The 19,617-nt window shown below is 45.0% G+C and overlaps 2 protein-coding genes across 9 annotated transcripts in view; one reads left to right on the top strand and one right to left on the bottom strand.

Moving 5' to 3' along the window:
* The window catches only part of LOC137436728 (neutral alpha-glucosidase C), a 105,159-nt gene extending 103,161 nt beyond the window's left edge, over positions 1 to 1,998 (bottom strand). The window contains exons 1-3 of one of the 5 annotated variants that reach the window (XM_068130769.2): positions 1,618 to 1,998; positions 1,321 to 1,380; positions 506 to 614 (exon numbers count right to left, since the gene is read on the bottom strand). In XM_068130769.2, the coding sequence (XP_067986870.2) occupies positions 506 to 614; positions 1,321 to 1,380; positions 1,618 to 1,631 (183 nt within the window). In that variant the 5' untranslated portion in view covers positions 1,632 to 1,998. Of the gene's footprint in view, positions 1 to 505; positions 615 to 1,320; positions 1,381 to 1,617 lie in introns of those variants that run through there. The other 4 variants (XM_068130768.2, XM_078786732.1, XM_078786730.1 and 1 more) reach the window with 4 other exon arrangements.
* Positions 1,365 to 19,617, top strand: part of LOC137436726 (nesprin-1) — a 344,176-nt gene continuing 325,923 nt past the window's right edge. For 3 of the 4 annotated variants that reach the window (XM_068130758.2, XM_078786725.1, XM_078786724.1), the window contains exon 1: positions 1,365 to 1,548. The gene's annotated coding sequence lies outside the window, so the exon portion shown is untranslated. Of the gene's footprint in view, positions 1,549 to 11,282; positions 11,501 to 19,617 lie in introns of those variants that run through there. The other variant, XM_078786723.1, reaches the window with a different exon arrangement.

Genomic DNA, 19,617 nt, shown 5'->3' on the forward strand with positions numbered 1-19,617 from the left:
CTGATTTTAGGTGACGCTGACGTTTGTCCATAATGAAAGGAGAGGATGAATGGAATGCATAGATATCTTGGTAAGGCATCAGTTAAATATCACATAAGCATGGATTGGCAGGAAAGCAGAGTGGGAATTGAAGGAAGGAGGGAATTGAACAAAACTGTAGTCGAGAAGAAGGAAGAGTGGATTGGATAAGGACAAAGGAATAGTAGTGAAATTTGTTACCACTTTGTACACCTCATATATATATAGGTCCCTAAATTAGCATCCAGGGTGAAAACGATCATAGGATTTTGAAAAGGGGGAAAAAAAGAAAAATCTTAAATTGTCCATAAAAAATTTTTTGTACAATTGCTGGACTTCGTCACTAGGCAGCCCTTGGTTAGATAATTGAGGATTACACATGTGCTGGCAGTTGTCAAGGTAAATACGTTTGGCACAGACTAGTCAAGGGCAAGGATTATTACAATGAATACGATTGTGAACATGAAGTGCATCTGTGGGCACGAACATGGTTATCCAGGTTGATGAGAGTGACGTCAGCACAGTCGTCCGTCACGTTGAGACTTGGGAGAAGCGCCAGGTAAGGTGAACGCCCTTCTTGTAACCGCTTTTGGCGCCTGGTGAGACATTCATATATATATATATATATATATATATATAAATATATAAATGAAAATGTAAACATGAGAACGGTTTTGTTACGAAACACTTACTGATTTTGAAAAAACGCGGACATAGAGGTGGCGAATACACCAAAAAACGTTCACATTGTGATACAAGCATGTAGTTTCGCATTTATGATCTTATATAGATTCTCTTTAAATCCAATCGATTATGCAACTCTAAAATTCAACATGGCGTCCATCCTTTTCAAAATGGCCGCCAAAATTGCCAAAATTGCCAAAAAGTGCCATAAAACTTTTAATATTGAATTTAGGACGAACGAGTATCAATAAGAATCATAGAACTAAACTACATATACCATGCTGAATTTTCGAGTTGGCTAATCGACTTTGTTTATAGAGAATCTATATAAGAGCAGAACTGCCAAACTTCATGCTTGTATCATAATGTGAACGGTTCACCTTAAAAATGGGCGTTATAGCCACCTGGCGAAATGTTCACACTCCAGTTACGTCAGAGATCCAAGAGAACCGATCACTCTGTTTACGCATTCATAATAAAGAATACTGAATGAAACGTTGAAAAGTCTGAGCGCGAACTCCGACCTTGTAAGCCACCCCGTCATCATATTTCATATTTTTTTGAAATGCACCTTGGCGGTTTCATTCCAGTAGGCCTACCACACCTTGATTGCCGTACCTGCAAAAGGCGCTGTCTCTCCACCCCTTGAAAGTTTCCGTCCCGCCCTCGCATGCGCTGCTGTGCCGGTGGGGTAAAGGACGAGGAAGAAGAAGAACAGCAAGAAAGATATTTTTAATTAACATCAAAGAAACAATAACTGTGGAGTTTCGGCCTCTGCTCGTTCCGAGAGCAGCTCGAGCTCGGCAAGTTCCTTCATCGGACGTACCTGAGTCGCATTTGGGACAGGTGAGGAGAAACAATAGGGTCGGTATTTTATTTATTCCTGTCAGGAATGGTACCCCGGATGAGGATTACCTTGGGTCGTCCATGGAGGTTCGCTCCGACTCCGTGGTCCGGACTGTGTCTGTGAGTGAGGTTGTTGTTTTGGGAGAGTTGTGGAGCCTGAGGGTTGTTTATTAATTTATTTCCGCTCAGTACGAGGCCTGTACGAGTCTTGTACCCCGGGGTCGATACGCGACACACGCCGACCCAAGTATCCTCACGATTCCCGATGACGATCACACCATCCGACGATTATTATACTTCATCTAGTTCCTAGTACTAGTTGTACGCACGTTACGCACATGAGGTTACGCCGTTACGCAGTTTCGCGCTCTCGTGAAGAACTGAAGCGATCACGGATAAACGAAGGGTAAGCCTAAGGTCGACAGATGGCGCCAATATCTCTCAAATGTCGTTTTACTTTAAATGTATTAATTTATTTGTTTATTTTTCCACACTTGGCAATTCCTCTGTTTATTTCTCAGGATTTCCCGTTACCACACAGGCCCAGTATTAAAATAAGAAATATGTCGAGTGTATCACCGCGGTACTTGTGAAATCCAAATAAACAATAGTTGCCAATTGCCATGGAACCCACAATTTTTTATTTTCAAAAATTTGACCGAAACAAATTTTGTTGACACATTTACTTCACCCTTAACCTGATTCAAAGTATGGATTGTGCCATTACAAAACAAGGGGGAGTTGTGGATTATACCATTACAAAAAAGGGGGAGTTGTGGATTATACCATTACAAAACAAGGGGGAGTTGTGGATTATACCATTACAAAACAAGGGGGAGTTGTGGATTATACCATTACAAAACAAGTGGGGGTTTTGGATTATACCATTACAAAAAAGGGGGAGTTGTGGATTATGCCATTACAAAAAAGGGGGAGTTGTGGATTATACCATTACAAAACAAATGGGGGTTTTGGATTATACCATGACAAAAAAGGTGGAGTTGTGGATTATACCATTACAAAAAAGGGGAAGTTGTGGATTATACCATTACAAACTAGAACAATGCGACTGTGTCGCCAATATGAATCCGCATAGTCCCACAACGGGTAAATGCCATCACTCTGCATATGTATGGGTAGGTGATCACGTTTGTGAAGTTTCATGTTGATTGGATAAGGTTCTTTTTTTCTATCGAAGATGGCTGCCAAACCTCGTGACCTATGACATCATTTTCAAACTATATGCAACAGTTCTGCTAGATGATATTTGTAAAATTTCGCATCGATAGGGTGAGCAGTTTCAGAGATATAATTATTTAATATTTCCCTTCAATCTAATATGGCTGCCAAACCATGTGACCTACGATGTCATAAATTTAATATTTCAATACAAATGTAGATCATGTGCATGCAATTTCAGATTTTTCGGATAAGGAATTTGATTAAAACATTTTTGGCTGCTATAGCACTTCACCTATGATGTCATCATTATCATGCTTTTGTTCCCCATTGGGATTACTTGACAATGTGCCAAGTTTCAATTTTTTTCATTCAGCGGTTTCCGAGAAATAATTTTTTAATTATTTGCTTTTGATCCAAGATGGCTGCCATGCCACGTGACCTATGACGTCACAATTATCATAAAAACATTCTGCATGGGTGTCACTCCTACCCTGAAAGTTTTGTCTCAATCGGGCATATGGTTGCTGAGAAAAATGAGGTTTAGCCCGTACGTACGTACGGACAGACGGACAACCTGAAAACATAATGCCTCCGACGGCTTTGTCGGCGGAGGCATAACAATGTGAGTGCGTATAAAACCTTAATACGACTACATTCGTTGAATCGGGTAGGAATTGGGGGACCGGGATGTGTTGGGTAATGGCCGTAGAAATATAAAGTTAGAGGTGAATAGGGTTTGGATTAGTGTAGTCGGGGTTCGGGTGAGTGTAGTTATGGTTAGGGTAGTTCGGGTTAGGGTTCCTACCCAATTCAACCCGTTACCCTATTCATCCACCCCCCAACTGCCCCACCCCCCAACTGCCCCACCCCCCAACTCCCCCACCCGTTTTTTTACCTCTGCCCCCAAATCTCCGCCACTAAACGTGGGCGGAGGTTATTTTCACCCCTGTCTGTCTCTCTGTGAACAGGATATCTCAAAAAGTTGTGGATGGATTCAGACGAAATTTGGTGGAGAGGTTGGGTGAAATGATTAGATTTTGGGGAAGATCTGGATTTGGATCCAGATACAAGAATTTTTAGTGATTCTTCACCATTGAGTGATGGGCCAAAAACGATACGTAGCAGGATATCTCAGAACGTTGTGGATGGATTCACATGAAACTTGGTGGGTGGACTGCTTTGGCTGTGTTAGAAGGACTAATTGATTCAATTTTGGTGAACATCCGGATCCAGATACGAGAATGTTTTAATTTTTAACCCTTTGAGTGCGGGATGTTTTTTTTGATAAAAATACCCCCGGTATGGGATTAATTTGGCATTTTGGTACGGGAATGCAACCACGTACTGACGATCTAGTTATAGGTATAGTCGATGACGTGTAGTAACGTCATCCGTACACAAAACTTTTTTGCGGGTTGCGGCACTGGACGTCATCCGTACTCAAAGGGTTAAAAGTGATTCTTCACCATTGAGATATGGAGGCATGGGGGCCAAAAACGAAATATAGCACGATATTTCAAAAAGTTGTGGATGAGTTATGACAAAACTTGGTGAATGAGATTTTGGTTCCGGTCAGGATGCAGATCCGTCCTGTCGGTGAGATACAAAATGTAAACTGTTCACCCTGGTGGAGGTATACGCTCTACTGAGTGCCCTTATAGTTTGTAATGGTACAACCCATACTTCGAATTGGGTAAAGGGTGCCAACTTCACGGACATGATACATTTTCTAATTGCGGCCGAATAGGTGCTTTACATGTTTCAGATGGGCTTGCCCTTTGACTAAGTTTGACCAACTGTTCCTCACTAATACAACACACATACAAATAGCCACAGAAGTTTCAATTTGATATCTTGAAAAGTTACTGAGGTTTGGCAATAATAAATTCACAAAAGGCCCATTTGATTATAATGCGGTGAATTTGTTGTCATGGTAACTGTGGACATGTCAAAAAGGCTAAATTGATCATTCTGATTTTTGATGAACCAGGTCTGTGATGCAATATGCAAATAATGTTCAAATTTCCAGTTAACAGGATGAAAATTGATGATTTTATGTCACCTTGGGCTTTGATCTTGACTTTAAACAATAGGCTTCATTAGTCCAATATGTTCAAAATGTTCTGTTCTGTTCAAAACTTCAAAATATAAGTCAATCCGATGAAAATTGATGATTTTATGCGACCTTGAAACTTGAGCTTTTGACTTCAAAAAAGCAACGTGCTCTTAGGTTTTGATTCAGTTACCCAATCTGCAATTTGTGTTCAACCTAGCAGAGTACCCATCCTCGTGGTGGGTGGAGAGTGCGCATTACTTGTTGAAAAAGGTATAGTCTGTACATTGACAGAAGTCTCTATAAACAATGTGCTCGACTTTTCAGTCTACTTGTTCTCCACAACATTCAGTGGCACACTGCCTAAAAGCAATCTTCTCAGGTGAGGTCACACTTCCTGGCATCAGAACAGGTGAGGTCAAACTTCCTGATAACCCTTCAGATGAAGTTTCCATTGATTCGCCGAACTCGTGCTGAACTCCCAGCTCTGCAAAGTCAGATGACCTGCCGTGATTGTGGCGCACATGATCCAAATGACAATTAAATATGCGGCCATTCAGTAGCTGCTCCACAACTGTGACTGGCCAGTTTCATGCACCACCTTCACTGGTAACAATCTTGGGCCAGAAGCAAAGTTTCGGATGTACACTGGGTCACTGACCCCAACCTTGCAGAGCTTCGCATGTTGGTAATGTGCACTTTTTTCTTGTACTGCTTGGCTTTCACCTTATAACCCAAACGAAGCTGGAGTACATCCAGGTGCATCTTTAACACCAGATCCATGAGCAACTTGGCAGGAGTGACCCCAGTGGTGGAATGAGGGGTTTTCCGGAATTTGAATAAATAACTTGAGACCCGAAATTCAAAGCTCCCCTTTTCAAGCAAGCTTCGTCATCCCACACATTAAAAGTTTGGACAGCCCGTTCAGCTCATCCATGAGAAGCTGGGTGACTGTGCCATTGTCTGATACGACCACATCAGGCAAACCACGAGTTGCAAAAAAATTCTCAAGTTTTCCACTGTTGTGGTCACAGTGGTTGTTGGAATTACAGCCCTGTAAATCCACTTGGAGTGGGCATTTGCTACAATCAAAACGTCTTTCCCAAATCGGGCCACAAAAGTCAAGGTGAACCCTGGACAAAGGTCTTGCAGGCCATCTCCAAGGATGGAAAGGCACTTGCACAGATTGCCTGACATTGTCCTGGCACGTAGCACATAATAATAATAATAATAATAATGCATTTATTTTATATAGCGCTTTTCAGGAAGCCCAAAGACGCTTTGACAGAGTGCAAAACATAATGCATAGCAAAACATAAAAACAATTGCAAAAAAAGAAGAATCAATAGGGAAATATTCAAAGCACAAAGGAGGGAGAAGGAGAGGAGATAGTCAGGGGTTAGATGCTGTGGGTTAAATGTTGAATGCAGTGTTGAACAGGTGGGTCTTGAGTGATGTTTTGAATGTGGTGAGTGAGGAGGAGTCTCTGATGGTGTGAGGTAGCGAGTTCCAGAGGGTGGGAGCAGCGATGGAGAAGGCCCTGTCCCCCCAGGATCTAAATTTGGTCCGGATGGGGGGGGGGTCAGGAGGTTGGTACCAGCAGAGCGGAGGTTGCGGGTGGGAGTGTGTCTGGAAAGGAGGTCAGCCAGGTAGGATGGGGCCAGGTTATGGAGGGCTTTGTAGGTCAAGAGGAGGATTTTGTACTGGATTCTCTGGGAGATGGGGAGCCAGTGAAGCTTGTAAAGGACGGGGGTGATGTGGTCACGGGTCCGGGAATGGGTGAGTAGACGGGCAGCGGAGTTCTGAATGTATTGGAGTTTATTGGTGATTGTTGAGGGTGAACCATAAAGGAGGATATTGCAGTAGTCCAGACGGGAAGTGATGAAGGCGTGGATGAGGGTTTCTGCAGCCACGGAGGAGAGGGATGGACGGAGACGGGCGATGTTTTTCAGGTGAAAGAAGGCTGTCTTTGTGATCTGTTTAGTGTATTTGTCGAAGGAGAGGGTTTGGTCAAAGATGATGCCAAGATTCCGGATGTGAGGGGAGGTGGATACTGGTAAACCGTCGATGTTGAGGGCAAAGTTATGGGTGGACTTGGTGAGCGTTTTTGGGCCAATGATGATTATTTCAGATTTATCACAGTTAAGTTTGAGGAAGTTGATTTGAAGCCAGGATTTTATTTCAGTGATGCAGTTTGTCAGGATAGAGTGGGTGGCGGTGGAGATGGACTTGGTGGAGATGAAAAGCTGGATGTCATCGGCGAAGCAGTGGAATTGGAGACCATGACGGCGGATTAAGTGACCGAGGGGGGACAGGTAAAGGACGAAGAGGAGGGGGCCAAGAACTGAACCTTGGGGGACACCTTGGGGGAGGGGAGCAGTGGGGGATTTGCAGTTATTGATGGAGATGAACTGGCGTCTGTCAGAGAGGTATGATTTAATCCAAGAGAGGGCAGTGCCGGTAATGTTAAAGGTGGTTTCAAGTCGGGTGAGGAGGATGGTGTGATCGATGGTGTCAAAGGCAGCGCTGAGGTCGAGGAGGATGAGAATGTTGAGGTTGCCAGCGTCAGAGGAGAGGAGAAGGTCGTTGGTGATTTTGAGGAGAGCAGTTTCAGTACTGTGGTTGGAGCGGAATCCGGATTGGAATGTTTCATACAGGTTATTGGCAGAGAGGTGATGTTTGAGTTGAGTGGCTACAGCGCGTTCCAAAACCTTTGACAGAAAGGGTAGGTTGGAGATGGGTTTGAAGTTATTTAGGGTGTCAGGGTTTAGTCCAGGTTTTTTCAGAATGGGGGTAACAGCAGCAATTTTGAGGGATGGTGGGACGATGCCTGTAGACAGGGAGGAGTTTATTGTTGCAATGATAAGTGGAGAGAGAGCAGGAAGGGAGGCCTTGACAAAGCTGGAGGGGATGGGGTCAAGAGTGCAGGTGGCAGTTTTCATTCCGATGAGGAGTTCAGAGAGGTCAGTAGGGGAGACTGGGGAGAATTGAGACAGGGGATGGCAGGATAAGGGGGGGCAGGTGGTTTGAGGGGGAGCGGGTGCGGCGGTGGTCAAGCTGTTGTAGATGTTTTCAATTTTGCGTTGGAAGAATGAAAGGAAGGAGATGCAGTTGTCTATTGTGAATGACTGGGTGGTGGTGTTCAGGGGGCTGAGGAGTTTGTTTATTGTAGAGAAGAGTGCTTTTGGGTTTCCGGAGCCAGAGTGGATAATTTGAGAGTAGTAGGCGGAGCGGCCGCGGGAGAGGGCATCTTTATAGTGTTGTATGTGGTCCTTGTAGGCCTGGGAGTGAACTGTGAGACCTGTTTTATTGCGGAGTCTTTCAAGTTGGCGAGCACGAGTTTTCATCAGGCGGAGTTCAGGGGTAAACCAGGGAGCAGAATTGGTGAAATAAACTGTTTTGGTTTTTATAGGCGCAAGTTGGTCAAGGCAGGAGGAGAGAGTGTGGTTGTAGTAGTCAGTGAGGTCAGAAGGGGTGTGGAGGTCAACGAAGGGAGAAGTGGACATTTTTTCAGAGAGGGTCGATGAGAATGAGGTAGGTGAAAGAGCGTTTAGCTTACGGAAGTTGATAGTGCGATAATGCCTTGGTGCTGGGGTGGGGATGTTGATGGTCAGAGCGATGGCTAGGTGGTCAGAGAGAGTGAGGTCGGAGCCAGAGAGATGGTGCAAAATTAGTCCAGTAGAACAGACAAGGTCCAAAATGTGACCACGGTTATGGGTAGGAAAGTTGACATGTTGAGTGAGGTTAAAGCAGGTGAGTAAATCAGTGAAGTCAGTGGTTAGCGTGGAGTCAGTGGAGTCCATGTGGATATTGAAATCACCAAGGAGGAGGATTGAGGGGGAGAGGGAACATAGCTGGGTCAGAAAGTAGGAGAAGTCAGACAGGAATGATGGGTGTGGTTTGGGAGGGCGGTAGACAACAGCCATGACTGACTGTGTGTGACCAGAGAGTTTAAAAGCCAGGTGTTCAAATGATGGAGCAGATGAGATGGAGATGAGGTTGGTCTTGATGTCTTGTCGGTGAATAACGGCAATTCCACCACCTCGGCCCTCCGAGCGTGGTTTATTGATGTAAGAATATCCATTGGGTGTGGTGAGGTTGAGCGTGTAGTAGTCCAGTGGTTGTTGCCAGGTCTCAGTGAGACAGAGAAAGTCCAGTTTATTTTCCAGGATGTAGTCGTTCAGGATGAGGCATTTGTTGTTGAGGCACATACTTGAAAGTTGAATACAAGACTCAATATATTTGGCCACGAAGCATACTCTTGAGCAATTGTCTTCACCTCGGTCAGAGTGTAGTTGTGAGTCATACCAGGTGACCCACATACAGCTGAAACAGGACCTCTCATTCCTATGTGGGGGAATGATGATGCGTGCTTCCCAAAGCAATCAACCATCCTGGGCACTGAGTCTCTCCTGGTACAACTTGCCCGATGACCAGCCTCCCAAGGCAAACTTCCTCACTTGTGACAAAACAGGTCACGACTGGTCCATATTTTGACCTGAGTGACCTTGATATGAGACCGAGTCAGAAAACGTATCCAACAAAAACACAACATAACTGGATAGTGGAGTGCTTCTGGGGAATTTCACAAAGGCTTTCACGAATTTTCGAATTTCACGAAACGAATTTTCACGAAACGAATTTCACGTGCCTTCGATACGGTCTGGCACCCCGCTCTGCTCACCAAACTCTCCTCCTTTGGTATCCATGGAAATCTCCATGCATGGCTGGTGGACCTCCTCTCGAGTCGTAGTCAACATGTGGCCCTGAATGGGTTTCTCTCATCTCCTCTTCCTGTTCAGGCTGGAGTTCCCCAAGGCAGTGTTCTGGGCCCTGTGCTTTTTCTGGTCTTCATCAATGATCTCTCTGACTCTCTTGAAAATCCTCTCTATCTCTTTGCTGATGACTCCACTCTCTGCCGCTCCATTCCTCATCCCTCAGATCGGCAGTCTGCAGCCTCCTCACTCTCTGCAGACCTGGACAAAATCACAGACTGGGCAAACAAGTGGAACATGTCTTTCAATCCTGACAAATCTCACTCTTACGATGTCTCTCCGAAAAGACCGACTGGACAACCCTCCCATCCACTTTCTGAATAATCCTCTCCAAGAAGTTCTGTCACTCAAGCTTTTGGGTCTCACTATCTGCCATGATCTTTCCTGGGAAAACAACATTTCAAATCTGGCCTCCAAAGCCAGTCGCCGACTGGGTATACTCCGTCGTGCGAAGTCCTTCCTTGGCACACCTGAGCTCCTCACCACATACAAGGCTTTCATCCACAACTCAATGGAATACTGCTCTCCCCTCGGGGCTGATGCTCCTGCCTCATACCTAGCTCGTCTTCATGCTGTTGAAACCAAAGCGTTCAGAATCATTGGAATCTCTCGCGATTGTCCCTTGTGCTCCGAGGGCCTTTCACTTACTCACCGCAGGCAGGTTGGTGGTCTTTCCGTCTTCTACCGACTACTCTCTGGCCTTGCTCCCCCAGCTCTCTCTGGGCTCTGTCCCCCAAATATTCCTACAGGTCGCACAAGATCTGCCTGCAACCCTCTGATGATTAAACTGCCAAAATCAAGACTCTCTGCTCACCTTCACTCCTTCATTCCTCTTTTCTCCCGCCTCTGGAACAAACTCCCTCACTCTCTTCAATCCCACTCCTTCCTCCAGGTCTTTAAAACAGCTGTTCACCACCATCTCTTATCTCCCCCCATCCAAAACCTTGATCTTTTCTACCCCCACTAATTTCACCCCAAAGCCACTTTTTTGAAATACCAACTTCTTTCCTGGAAGTTCCTTGGTGTCTTTGTGTTTTATACTTCTCCCAGCCCCCCCCCCCCCCTTCTCACGCCTCCTCCCCCCAAGCCATCTCCCTCCCACACATCGCCCGATGTCCCTGCTCTCAAATGTTGTGTTTGTGTGCTTCCCCTTCTCTCCCCATCTTGTCTACCGCTCCCCTTTTTATATATTTTGTTTGTCTGTTTGATTTGCTTGTGTGATAAATGTTAGCTCTTTCACGAGCCTTGATTGTGTCTGCAAAAAAAGAAAGAAAAAAAAAGGCAGTCAACCCAAATCATTTGCATTGGTATATTGTTTCTCTACTTTATATTCTATGCGGTAATCATATGCTGTTAACATCAGAGCCCAATTCCGTACTTGTGGTGAGCACATTTGCGCAATGGCCTTGTCCTTCTTTAAAAAAGCAGGCAATGGTGAATGATATATCATAAAGGTACTGATGAAATTTCTTCACCTCAAAAATGACTGATAACCCTTCCTCGTCTAAGTGTGAATATTTTGACTTGGCTACAGATAAGGCTCCAGAAACAAACCCAATTGATTTCTCAGTCGAATCCTACCAATGGTGGGACAGTATACTGCTCCTATACCATAATGAGAGGCATCACAGCACAAAACGATGCGTTTTGAAGGATGGCACGTGTTTTCTTGGCATTCAAAATGCAACGGTGTCAGTGTGGCGGAGATTTTGACCACCGGAAGCGGTTTTTTATTCCTTCCCTAATTTCCATGGAATGCCTTTCAACATAAACCTTTATAATGGGGCAGGCAACATGTGTATCCAACTTTACAAACCTTTTTTTCTTACCCTTCCACATTTTGAAATCACAAGCTAAACCAGAGGAATTGCTTCGTTCCAACCAAATTATACCTGAGCTCGGGCATACTTTCATGGATGGAACCAACGGACCATTGTTTGAGGTATGTTGACCACAGTGGGAAGAGAGGAGAAGCTGACACTTTGGGCGTTAACCCTTCTTTGGTGTGTACTTTATTTGCAATAATTGCTAAGACGGATGATTTGCAAAGGTATCATGTGTACAAATAAGAAGATGATGATATTTTCCACCTGCTTGAAAGAACGTCTGACTCGTTTTCCTTTGTGGTCACCTGTATGTGCATCCTTTTGTTTATTGACTTATGAACAATATATCTGCTTAATAGCATCCTGAAATTTGACCTGCATGTCTCATTGTGTTGACATCAGGGACTTGGTATAGTAAACATGAAAAGGTTTCTATATACATTATTATGCTTCATACTTGTAAAATTATATTCCTAGTATTTAGAAAACTGTTGATTTTCGATTTTGTTATCATGCTGACGAAGATAACTTTATTTATTTGGCTTTAATAAAAAGCTGAGCGAGAGGCTTTTGGTAATGTTTTGCTAATTTATCTCGCAGGAAATTCACAAATTCAAAATTGCACAAACATGACCGTGTTGCATTTGATGAGTACAGCATTGTACTTTACTGTGGTGAGGTATTAATAATAATAATGTAACTAATATCACGAGTTATTTGAAGGATGTTTTTATTACAGTAAAACCTGTTCGGCGATCACTGCCTTTGCTCCTCAAAAGCAGAGCATGGTGGAGGTTTATTGATTCATTATATTCTTAAACAAACAAGCATTCTGAGTATTGCGCTCCAATACATGTCCCCTACCAAAGTTCAAAGTGCCATAACTTTGTCAAAAATGATCGAATATGCAAATTTATGCACGGTTGATGTTGGTTTTCAAACTTGATCTGAGGTATGCTGAGACACGTGTGTCACGCCTCGCTTCGTTGATAAGCCCGCAAGGTCGCTCCGTGGAGCGGCCTGCACGTATTGCACTGTGTGAATTATATAAACTAGGGCATGCCCGTACGTGGGTGCCCGTTCCTTGCCAAAAAAAAAAAAAAAACGCTACCCGTACGCTCTACCCCGCCCGTACGCCCGTACGCCCGTAAACAAAAAAAACAACGCTCTTCGCTTCCGCCCTTCGCTCTGGGAGAAATAATGCGCATAAGAAATCGAGAAATTATTATTTTCTCCGGAAGAAATCGAATTACGAACCGTAATGGCGCACGCGCTCGGCTCGGCTCGCAACAACGCGTTCTGTGATTGGCTGCCGGAAGTGAAGTCTTCACTGTCCGGAAGGTCGCAAATCGCAGTTACGATGAATCGCAAATTAGTTTTATTTAGTTTTAAAACATAGTTTAACGCCAACATAGTTTGCCAACGTGAAATAAATGAATACGCTCTCAAATGTGCCGTCCGAGGCAGAGTCTGTTCGCCACGTTCGGCACACGTGATAGCTCGCTGCTCTCTGATTGGTTGAATCGTTTTTTGGACATAGCTCGCTAACTACTTGTCCGATTAATATGAAACCTTGAAAAGGCACATCCTCGGGTCCCCAGCAATATACCTGGCAAGTTGCAAGTATATCGGACCCGTGGTTGTCGAGAAACAGCGGTCACAGACAAACAAACACACACACAGACACACACACACACACACAGAGATTGCTGGAATTATTATATACTAGGACGTGCCCGTACATGGGTGCCCGTTCCTTGCCAAAAAAAAAAAAAAAAAAAAATTTGTGTAGGGGTGTGTGTGTGTAAACATCCTAGGGCGTGCCCGTACGTGGGTGCAAAAAAACATGCGTGCAAACAACAACAACAAAAAAAAACTTTGAAACCACGTGGCAGTAACGACCACAGAACCCCCCCCCCCTCTATTTACATGAATGGTTTGGTCCATTCGCAACGACCACAGAACCCCCCCCTCTATTTACATGAAATGGTTTGGTCCAAAGCGAACGGCTTGCGGAGTTTGGTAAAGAAATCGCCATAGCTCGGTAACTACTTGTCCGATTAATATGAAACCTTGAAAAGGCACATCCTCGGGTCCCCAGCAATATACCTGGCAAGTTTAAAGTATATCGGACCCGTGGTTGTCGAGAAACAGCGGTCACAGACAAACACACACACACACACACAGACACACACACACACACACACACACACACACACACACAGATTGCTGGAATTATAGATAGATTATTACCAACTCACGGTCTGAGGTACTGGCGATTCAAGAGATATCCATTTTTTTTTTCGTTTAATTAACGATATCTGCCAAACCACGTGCCCTATCGCAAATTCCAAAAGGACATTTTAGTAGACTGACATGCTGAACAGATTTGTGAAGTTTCCCCTCGATTGGATCAAAAATGAGGGAGAGGCTTGGTTTTAAAGGTTCATGCTTAAAAACGTCATTACTCTGAAACCATGTGACGCATGATGTCATGCTCACTGACTTTTTTGTTCGTCATGGGTATGCGATTCTGCCTGCAAAGTTTGGCCTCGATCTGTTCAGCCGTTGCAGAGAAAAAGGGGTTTTCGTGTTTTCACGAAAAACAATATGGCGGCCGAACCACGTGACCTGTGACGTCATAATTACCATTAAAATATTCTACAGACCGAGTCCATCATATGGTGAAAATTTGATCTCAATCGGTCCTATTATTGCAGATAAATTGGTTTTTAAAGGAAATTAAAACTTAAAATGGCACTGAGTTAAGGATCATCAGAATTATCAGAATTCCCAAAGTTCAAAGTGCCATAACTTTGTTTAAAATGATCGAAACGTCGTGAAGTTCGAACTTGACCTGTAACTTATCATGAGGAAACCATGTGCCAAGTTTGAAATCGTGAGCATTAAGCGTTTAGAAACAAAGTCCGGAAAACTGTTCTTTGCGTGACGGACTGACGGACTGACGGACTGACGGACTGACGGACTGACGGACGGAGGGACGGCGTGCAAACCTATAGTCCCCTCTTACACCGGTAGGGGACTAATAACCACACATACATGACTTGTTTGATGATGTCGGAAAGTTTACAGTCACGACTGGTTTAAATAATCGATTCATACCTAATGTTCAATTACTCATCAAATTCTTAAGGATGTTATGAATTCTAGCTGAATTTATTTACAAGGTTTAAAAAGCATTGACGTTTTGTTAAAATGTAGATAATTAGGATGTGAAACACAGCCCTTTCTTTAAAATATTCTACGTATTAAAGTAGCCAGATTTCTCTGTCTGTCACGCTCTTTCTGCTGGGCCGTCATTATGGCCTTACATCTGAGACGTCATTACGGCGTTACGTATAGTGCTCGGCTAGGCGTTTACGGCGTTGTATTATTTATGACTCAATGAGAATTTCTCTGTCAGATCAGTCCTTTGGGACTGCCACTGAATGCCACTACTCTACCGCATGTTTGGGTTGGCGGTGAATAAACTTTCACCCATCACTGGTTTTGCTAGTGGGGAGGGTGACTGTGACACCCTGCCAGGACCAAAAACAACACCTGACAAAGGACGGATGAGCTCCCGGAGGGAGGCAACTGTGATCCAGTAAGGAGATGGTGTCTCTTAAAAACACCCATCCAGATTGGACCGCTTTGAGACATACTGAAGACTTTTTAAATGGTGCGTGCTGCTTCCTTGCTTAACGTTCAGCGTTTGAAAGGAGAGAGCACATACCATCCCCATCGGGTGGCATGCATTGAGAGGAAGAAATTCCTCCTGAGGAAATTCCCCGCCGTGCAGTGAGAAAAGTGGTGCCATTGTTATGACGTCGCTGGTACCCAGAGTACCCAGAGTACCCCGGGAAGTGATGGCAGTGACGACAATTCCCCCAAGCTCAGTGGCTGTGTTAAGTGTTTATCTCATCAGTGTGTGTTGTTGGTCATCATCTAGATTTGCGAGTTTCAGAAGGTGAAACCATCTTCGTGTGCGCATGTATATATATATATAACTGTAAGAAATAGTAGAGACTCCACAGTACGAGCAGGGCGTCTCATTTGCATTGAATAAATAATCGTGAGATTAAATAAGACGCGGACGTAGCTTCAGGACGTCGATCTTTAATTGTCGACAAGCTTTCGACCAACAAAGGTCTTCTTCTGAGTCGGCCCCAAGACTTCCGTTGAACTTGGGGCCGACTCAGAAGAAGACCTTTGTTGGTCGAAAGCTTGTCGACAATTAAAGATCGACGTCCTGAAGCTACGTCCGCGTCTTATTTAATCTAACGATTATATATATATATATATATATATATATATATATATATATATATATATATATATATATATATATATATATATATATATATATATATATATATATATATATATGTGTGTATATTGTTACGAATCCGGGGGACAGCACTCCCGTTAGCAAGGGGGGGTTAATCCCCTTGTCCTGTTAAGCTGGCCGTCTGACCGGTCCTGGGGGTATGACGTCATTTCCGGTCGGTGGTGAGTAGGGTTGTAAGCCCAACCCGTCTTACTAACTAATTACCACCACCAATCCGTAAGCGAGGAGATACTCCCACCCGGGCCGCAGTGTGATTGGATGCGCCGAGCGAAGCGAGCTGCGACTCGGGCCGTTAACAAGAGACTAACCCGACTCTGAACGTTGGCCGAATCGTGCCACAGGTACTCAATGGGAAGAAGGGACTAAAGCGATCGGGGGAGAATGAAACCAAAGGTAAGAAATAACAGACATTTATTAATTATGTACACCAAAACCAAAGGAGAACAAACGAAAGTAATAAACAGAACGAAGAAGAAGAAGATACACAGGGCAGCCTTAAACAGTCTTATATTATACCCCGGGACAAACAAACAGACTCACACGACAGGGAATGGCAGGCAGGAATGACTGGAAGGAATGAGAAGGCCCAGGCAGACGGTAGGCGTCGAGGTCCTGCTCCAGGAGTCAACTCGCGTCGTGGCAGGAAAACCCGGGCAGGCAGCGAGCGCGCATCGTTGACCGCGAACAAACGTTGCATATAGCGGTGGGACTGGGATGCTCCGTTTGTAATAAATGGCTCGTGCCAACGCTCTCTTTCTTGACCAAGATGGGGGAGATGCCAGTTCGTCGCGTACTCCAGCTCCTTCTCCTCTCATCTGTACCTTCTCACGCGTCTCTCGTACCTTCTCACCCGACTGTCCAAGCAGTCCCTTGCAGCCGCTTTTATTGCCCGTGTTGGAATCAAGCCACCGGCTCTGATGACACGCCTACCGGTTGGCTCACCGCGGCGCTGGTTGGCCGGCAAAGGGCTCGCTGACTCCACCTTTGCTGACGAGTTGACGTGCCACACCTTGATCTTGCGGCCCCGCCCCCTTCTTCCTCGGCTTGACCGCATGGCTTATGGCGGCATGGTGCCAGTAAACAGCCCAATGCAACTGCGGCGAATGCTGCTGGCAAACGAAGTACTGGGGCCTATCTTATTTGATTAATGCAACGCACATTCAACTATTGGGAACAGATCCTTAACTGAAACACACAATAATGAAATAACTACGGAGAGGTCCTATGGTTCGCTACGTGTTGTACATGGACTAACGAGGGTGCAATCTTTAACAAGCCAATTGATGAGGATATTTACAGGGGAACATTTATAAGGGAAACATTTACTAAAATGTACTAGTGAAGGTTCTAAAAACCGTAACAATATATATATATATATATGAATGAATGAATGATCGTTTTAAGGCCATTTTCCCCTAGAGCGGGGGTTAGCCTTGCGGGCCCCATGACAATCATGGTTCCCTGTTTGAGGCAATGTTTTTATGGCCGGATGGCCTTCCTGACGCCTATATATATATATATATATATATATTATATATATATATTGTTACGGACGCGGTTAAAGATGTTATTTTGACCGAGCGGTGGTGTAACCGCGACCAAACAGTTATTCCCCGACTAATACCCGATTTGCCCCAAACTTTGGCCGGATCGCGCCACCGCTATTCAATCGGGAAAACTCTAAAGCGACCGAATACAAAGAGGAAGAAGACGTACAGAAGGGGAATTGGATTTATTATTTACACATATAAGTAGGAAGAAAGCAGTCACGTTTATTTACAGACGAGATTAGATACACAGTGCAACGCTAGCTTACCTACAGTCTTAATTAACCCAGGGACAGAACAAACAAGGACAAACTCACTCGTGGGAATGATGATAGGACTGGCGGGAGATGGATGGCTGGCGGGATAGGGAGGTCCACTGGTCCTTCAGCACGATTGACTCGTTGGGCAGCCGCCGCTCCTCCGCGGCCCTGCTCCAAACTGCCGTCCAGGCCTCACGCGGCTGTGGCTGCAGTTTCGGTGGCTCCAGCTGCAGCAAATGCAGTTGCGGTGGCTCGAGCTGCAGTTCAACTCTGGACTTCTTGGTTGGACTCAACTCCTTGGACTCCCTCTCGTCTCTCGGTAAAGGCTCATCTCTCTTCTCCTTGGGAACGCCCTGCCTGCGGGTTATATAGGCCCCACCCCTCAACCTTCGCGAACCTCCTCGATGTTTCTCTCCACACCCTCTCCAAGTCCAACCCCTTGTTCGTGGTTGGTTGAGTGGGGCTGACTCACTCCTCCCCTCTATGACGAGGTGGGGACACGCCTTTCTTCTCCGACCCTGCCTCGTGGTCAATGGCGGATGAAGAGAAAACCGCCCAAAATGCAGTTGGCAATGCGAATGGCAATTGACGAAAAGGGGGAATGGAGGTTTTGGGAATGGGAATGAAGGGAATCTATCTCTTTCACTGGTGCAATGGAGTATTTCAATTAATTTTTTTTTTTCAATTTCAATTAAATATTTCAATATTTCAATCAACACAGCCTTACCATAAAACACATAATAAGATATAACTGTTGAACAGGGGTATTCTATGATTGGCTGTAGTGTGGGTGCTCTATGGACTAATTATGGGACGCCCTTTGACCTTTACACAGCTCCGGAGGCAGGAGGCGCAGAATAACCAATATTCATAATAAAGCACAATAAAAAAAATACAGTCCTCATATCTGCAACACTGCACCCTCCTCCTCTTAGGCACGCCCCGGGCCTACAACTTTTATTTAGTGTGACACGTAGGTGTAGTTCCCTCTACTTTTAACCTGACCCTGAGTGCGACAGTTTTTAAAACATAAATAAATGTGTCCCGCTGCTCCATTGCACCCTGCCTAACAGACTTACGCCCACAGTTAACCGAATTGCGGAATGGTCTTCAAACTACACACTGACGGTGGGGAGCATTATTTACACTGACTCTGCTTTTATTTACAAAACTAACCCAGGACCTGCAATTGTTCTTTCTGGGGGGAGACAGTCTGCTCTGCATCGACGCACCATGAAAGCACCCAAAAACGCACCAACACACCCTCAAGCACCAATCGGTGCAGTCACCACAGTTCATCAGTGTTCAATGCATGTTCAACAATAAAAATAAATCAACAACCCCTAACCCTGCAGGTGATCTCTTGCTCTTCGGCTCCCTCTGCTGGCTATTATTATTTGTTCTTCCAGATGTTGTCTTTCTTTCATTTTCTTACTGGCGGCCTATGTGACTGAAAAATGCACCCAATGTGTCCTTTTTATTTTCTTTATTTATGGCCCACAGGGCCGACTACGTGTGGTTCACCCTTGGGGCATCGGTGCCCTGTGGCCAAGGTCCGCCAGCAAGATTTTGGGCCCTCATGGCCGGTTCCAGCAGAGGGGCCATGCCCCAACCCATGGGGTCCATAAGTGGTGCTCGGCCACCGACATGTGGTCCATAATGTGGTGCATCGATGCAGACAGCTGGTTCTGAGAGTTCCGGGCGCACAATGGCCGACTCACGCACGCTCCCCTCGGCGCCCAATGGCGCACAGGTTATGTGGGAGACAAAAGAGACAAATGAGCGAGGGGTAAGGTCACAAGGGTACACATCAATAAGGCAATGCAAGGCGAAATGCGTACGGAGGGCGAAGTGAGAAAGCTCGTCCCTACCGTACGTCACCCCCCCTGTCACCTACACTACCCTTGCCCTTACCCCATATGTACAAAAATCTACACATTACCAATCCGTCGCTACTGTCACGTCTCCCCATATTTCCCCTATACCAAATTCGTCTCCACAATCCCTCTACTTCAAAATTTGCCATCACCCAATTCATCATCAATCCTCATAAGGAGGAAGAGATGGAACATCAA

Source organism: Myxine glutinosa, chromosome 11 (assembly GCF_964187855.1).
Source record: "Myxine glutinosa chromosome 11, kmMyxGlut1.1, whole genome shotgun sequence".
Taxonomy (NCBI): Eukaryota; Metazoa; Chordata; class Myxini; order Myxiniformes; family Myxinidae; genus Myxine; species Myxine glutinosa.